The sequence below is a fragment of the Amphibalanus amphitrite genome, unplaced genomic scaffold, assembly GCF_019059575.1.
Source record: "Amphibalanus amphitrite isolate SeventyFive unplaced genomic scaffold, NRLGWU_Aamphi_draft 002239F_arrow, whole genome shotgun sequence".
NCBI lineage: Eukaryota > Metazoa > Arthropoda > Thecostraca > Balanomorpha > Balanidae > Amphibalanus > Amphibalanus amphitrite.
This window is the reverse complement of record NW_024883727.1, coordinates 9,804-15,538: the sequence shown is the minus strand read 5'-3', so window position 1 is coordinate 15,538 and position 5,735 is coordinate 9,804. Positions and strand designations below refer to the sequence as shown.

The 5,735-nt window shown below is 52.1% G+C and overlaps 1 protein-coding gene across 1 annotated transcript; it reads left to right on the top strand.

Annotated features, from left to right (window-relative positions):
* The first annotated feature begins 3,530 nt into the window (after window positions 1-3,530).
* On the top strand, window positions 3,531-4,969 carry LOC122376677 (trypsin-1-like). The gene has a single exon (XM_043356584.1). It carries the CDS (start codon window positions 3,538-3,540, stop codon window positions 4,819-4,821), a length of 1,284 nt encoding a protein of 427 aa, XP_043212519.1. The 5' UTR covers window positions 3,531-3,537; the 3' UTR covers window positions 4,822-4,969.
* Window positions 4,970-5,735: the final 766 nt, after the last annotated feature.

Below are 5,735 nucleotides of genomic sequence, written 5' to 3'. Positions count from 1 at the left end.
GATTTCGGGATTTTTTTTTTTTGATTTTTTACATTTTTGTCAGTCCGGCCAAGCCAGGGCAGCGCAAAAAAAAATTGCAGCCACCCTGACTCCGGGAGATAGTTAGAGAATAGCTCACCGGCGCTATGGACGGTCCGTCCTCTACCTCCCGCATCACCTCGGCAAGACCTCGTCCGAAAGGTCCGCCCGCGCCGGTTCTCAAGGGCTTCTGTATCCGGAGACCGATAAGGGTCGCAGCAGCAGGTTCATGTGTAAATGCCCACGACCAAAGGCCACATCAGCGTACCTGCGATACTATACGCAGTCAGGGTTGCCACGTAGTTAAACGTATTAACAGTTGTTTCCGGTAATAGAAAATGAGATCAGTCGATTAAGAATCCCAACAAGAAATAGACGAAGAACAGCGCATTTGTTTTCGGTCCTGCATTTATTGATGCAATTACAATGAACATTCCTTAACTTTGGGACTAAACTTCGCGAGCTAGCAAAATTATACAATAAGTGTTACTTTCGAGAGGAGATAAACGATGCCTCTACAGACTACATAGGACCACAGCGCAACAGCCAACGGAATCACACTGAACAGCGTTAAGTTCCCACAACATACTGAGCTTCTCCAACACCTCGCAAACCAAAAGCTCTGACTGAGCCTTTCTGTGTTTGTAATTGTCCCCGTTAGATAACGGTATGGCTCATGAAAAACCCGCGATTGGTAATCTTCTTTACGTTATTCCTCTCAGAAACCTATCTCGCACTTGTTCTCAAAGGCACGCAGTACACCGTTCTTTCTGGCCATCACTGAGACACAGCGGCAGTAGCTCAACCATATCGTTCACTCAACCAGTTCTATCTCGCCTGCCATGTTACAAATCGCTCCTCAGTCCTGCATACACATATGCAGCTCTTGTAGAGACTCTCGGACTTTGGCACCCTTTTGGCACCCCCTTTGGAAATGGCTGTATCCGCCTCTGGACATAACTAATGTGGCCACAGTGGAAATGCTAGGTACTAATGGATATTTAGACCCACCAATATTTTTTCAGCTCCTACACCCATGCTATCTAGCAATAAAATATTATGCAAACACTTCTTATATACTCATGCAAACCCACCACTGTCCAACCGCTCACCAGTGTGGTGACCCCTGACCCCACTTGGACCCCACTGGCGTCTGGCGGTCTGCTGTTGACGGTTTGTTTACTTGGTTCAAGGTTTCAATAAATCGCGTTATTTTTTTGTAGCAGTAGCAGTAGTAGCACTGCTGATGGATGATGGACTGACATTCGTTTGTTTGTTTGTTTTGTTGGGTTAGGCCCTTTCGGTCGACAAGACCATTGCAGAGCCGGAAGGATGATAGGAATTAGGGGGAGACATTGGTCTGGGCAGGCACCCTAGTGAGTCGCCGGGGCTGAGCCCGTCCAGAGGACAGGCCACCCAGCCCCAAGGCACTCACTGCACCCGGCTACGGGGTGCGCTCCCTCAGAAGCAGCGGTGCCGCTCCAAGGGAGCAGCCCGCATGAGATAAAGTTGCCTGTCCAGCCCGGAGGGGGGTTGCGGCTTGGAGGAAAAGGATTTCAGCATCCTGAGGATAGAAGCACGGATAGGTGACTGACATTCATGGGGCGGAGGACTTTTTATCAGCTCACAACTTAACCCTCGCACGACCAGGCCATTTCTCATAACACGAACGACCAGGGGGGGGGGGGGTTGTTACGACCCCCCCCCCTGGCGTTTCGAAACGGAAGGTCGTAGAGCTTAGCGGAAAAAACCAACGGATTGCTCTCAACGAGATCTCGCGATTGGTGGTATATTTTTTGGTCCTAGGTCAATATTTGACCTACTTTTGACCGGTCAAAGGTCAAATTTTCGGAAAAATAGACTTTTTTCAACTTTCGGCGGCGATTGCGGCAAAACGGTGGGAGATATCGACTTGAAACCTTCACTATCGTGTTCCTTGATCAATTCTCTATCGTTTGGTATGTATTTCGTTTCCCTAGCTCTAAAAATGGCGCGTTGGGAGCGCCAGAAGTCGGCAAGGTCACAGTCGGCGGCAGAAATTCGAAAAATCAAAATTTAAATTTTTGAAATCTGATTGTATTTTTGGATTTAAGAGGTCCATTTGCTCCCTATAGAAGCTAATATTGCTGCATATTCCCATTGAGGTGACAAGAATTAGCAAAATAGTGGTTCGGGCGCTTTTCAAAAATAGTACCGGACGCTGTTCCTCTTGTGACGTCATAGCTCCGTGACCTGACCTGACCCGGTCAAATTTCTTATACCATATGATAGCCAATACTTGCCCCAACATGCATGGGAAGTTTCATCACGATCCATCAACCGATGTCCGTACCACCGGCAGGAAACCTCGGGCGTTGGCACTCAGTTTGTGAAAATCCGGCCGGAGGCTGTACCTCTTATGACGTCATAACTCCGTGACCTGACATGACCCGATCAATTTTTTTTTCGGCAAAAGATGCGCAAAGGTTGCCCCAGAGGGTATTGAAAATTTCAGCCCGCTACGACAAGCCGTTTAGCGTGCACTTTGAAAAAACCTCAGGGGGGGGGTTGATACAACCCCCCCCCCCTAGGCGTTCTAGGGTTAATATCACGAATATGACAATCTTCTAGTCCTCCATTTATTTCACATTTTCTTTTCAAACACCATATTTTTAGTATTCAAGTTGTAGTTTTTTTTAGGGGGGGGGGCAAAAAAATATGTTTGCCCAGAGGTTTTCCGTTTAGGGGGGGCAATTGCCCATTTTGCCCCAACGTAGATCCGCCAATGGCTTGGCAGACCTTTGTATAACCTCACAATTTACATGCAGGTAAGTATAGTTACTCTATCATTTTCAGTTTACTGTACAAGAAAGTAAAATGAATGTGCCAGCGCTGAGAGAGTGCAGGAAATGTGTCGTCAAGTTTACGATACGTCGTTTCTAAAAAATGGGCCAAATCACCCCCATCCTGCCCTACCAGTGTTGCCCTGCCCTACCAGTGTTGCTATGTGGTCCAGGAGCCGAGTTTGAAGGGGGTGGGGGGGGGGGGGTGTGTGAACACTCCGTCAGCCAGGCGTGAACATCCAGGATCCCCAGAGAGGCGCGGGATAATAAAAAAGATAGCATCTCATACCTCTTGGTGATCCTACATTTCCTTCTACTGAAAGCAGCGGCAATGTAGTCCTATACACATGTGTAAAAAGACATAAAGACAAGGAATTAGGAAATAATCGTCCGACACGATGACTTGAAAATCCTATCGCAAAAAAACACATCTGGGAGCATCTATTCGTGGAGTGTAACGCTGAGTATCATTCGGCCCCTGTCAGTCACTTGTGTCACATTAGACAAGGCAGCTTCAAACAGATGTGCACTTTTCTCACGTTTCATCCTACGTAGAAGAACGAGCGGCGTACATATTTTCAAAATGCGCGTGTCATCACTGTTCGAGTAACTCGTCACTGAGGGCAAAGACACCTGTGGAGCCCGGTCTGGTCGGGTATAAAGGCGGCTCCCCGACCAGTAGCCGGCACCTTCCACCATGTTCCGTCTGGCAGTCGTTACCTGTGTGGTCCTGGCCACCGGCCTGGCCAAGCCGCCTCCCCCGGCCAAGGCCGACGGCGGTCCCATCGAGCCACTCGATGTCGAGCCGGTCGCATTCCAATTTGGGAGAGGAAACGAGGATCCCGAGCCTGTCCCGTTCCTTGAGAAGGAGTCTCGCGCCACATACACGCTGCCATCCGGAAGGTACTATTTCACGAGTCCCAACTATCCAAATCAGTACCCGAACAACCATGACAGCAGTTTCACGGTGAGGGGAGACAACAACCAGGACATCACCATCAACTGCAGCCCGTTCAGCATGGAGAGCCACTCCTCCTGCGCCTACGACTACCTCTCCATCAACGAGCGCAAGTACTGCGGCTCTAGCGCGCCTCCCGCCACCACCGTTTCCGAGCTGCGGATCCGCATCTACACCGACTACTCGGTGACGGCCACCGGCTTCTACTGCCTGGTCACCATCGCCGCCGGCTCTGGCACCACGACGACGTCGGCGCCGCCGAGCGGCGACTGCCAGTGCGGCCTGCGCCAGACCCGCGTGGTGGGCGGCGCAGACGCCACCGCCGGCCAGTTCCCGTGGCAGGCCGGCCTCGTCAGCACCGGCAGCACCCGCTCCTGGTGCGGCGGCAGCGTCATCAACAACCGCTACGTGCTGACGGCGGCCCACTGCACCGAGGGCAAAACCGCCAGCCAGATCCAGGTGATGCTGGGCGACCTGCGCATCGGAACCTCCGACTCCGGTGAGCAGCGCTTCTCGGTCCAGCAGATCATCAACCACCCGCGGTACACGAGCGCCTCGGGCAGCGGCTGGGACTTCTCGCTGCTGAAGCTTGACCGCGAGATCACCTTCAGCAACACCATCTCTCCCGTCTGCCTGCCGACCGCCGGCCAGACGTACGCCGACGTCACGGCCATCGCCAGCGGCTACGGCCGTGTGGGCGCCACTGAGCCTCAGGCCACCCACCTTCAGCACGTCACCGTGCCCGTCTGGAGCCAGAGCCGCTGCCAGGGCAGATGGGGCTCCACGCTCAAGAGCAGCATGATCTGCGCCGGCGGCTACCCAGAGGGCGGCAGGTCGGTCTGCATGGGCGACAGCGGCGGCCCGCTGGTGACCGAGGTCTCGGGCCGGTTCCGTCTGATCGGTGTCGTCTCGTTCGGCCGGCCGTGCGCCGTGGCCAACTGGCCCGACGTGTATGGTCGCGTCACCGAGGCGCTGTCCTGGATCGCCACCAACACGGCTGACGCCAACACCTGCACCCCGTAGGCGGCATATGGCCACTTGGGCACAGGACTTCCTGCGCAGCCGAGGAGGGTCGCTCCGAAGTCCAAACAATGCTTGTGTTTCGCTATGCCTTGTCATCTAACGAAGGTGACTGCATGACGCTGGAAATAAAATTTGATCAAGTCTATTGCAAACGGTTCCGTCTTTGTATTGTGCTGCTTACCGCTACTAATTATCGATCCGATTCAAAATATATGTGTCTGTCGACTTAGAAATGTACAGGCAATCTTATGGTCTAATAAATACGACAATCAACCCAAGCCGGTAACGCTTTGAGCAGCAAGTGTGTAACACCAATTGTGACTGACACGCTTCATGCGTCAGCTGCTGCCCTCCTCAACTGGAAGACATCTTTTTCTTAGCGGAGTTGTAATTGCCATTTGTATGGTTTGGTTAGCTAGATATTCTAAAATTATTATAAAAATGTATGTGTTGTATAGTGAAAGAAATAAGGAAATCGGTCAGTAACTTTTTGAGCAATGGGCCTGTAAACACAAAACAGTCCCTCATATAGCAATCTTGACCACGTTTGACCTCCTTTTACCTTCGAGATATTGAACTAGTGTCATGAAATTGACATACTATACAGATATCTACCCCAACATATACACACACCCTCCGAATTTCGCCTTTTTAGCTTCCATAGGAACTGAGATCTTCGGGAGGGACATTCGCCCCTCCCCCTGTCACTAGGTGTAGACTGTACTTACTTACTTACTCCTCGGCGACAGCTTCGTCGACGGAACGGGAGCCGAAGATCCGCCTCCATGCCGTCTCCGCTCCTCCCAACGTGCAGATGTCGGCCAGGGTTCGTCGAGACACCGTCCCGCACGCGAGCTGGCACGCCATCCTCCCACGGGGGCCGCAGAGGCCCGATCTCGCGATCCAGCCCGGCC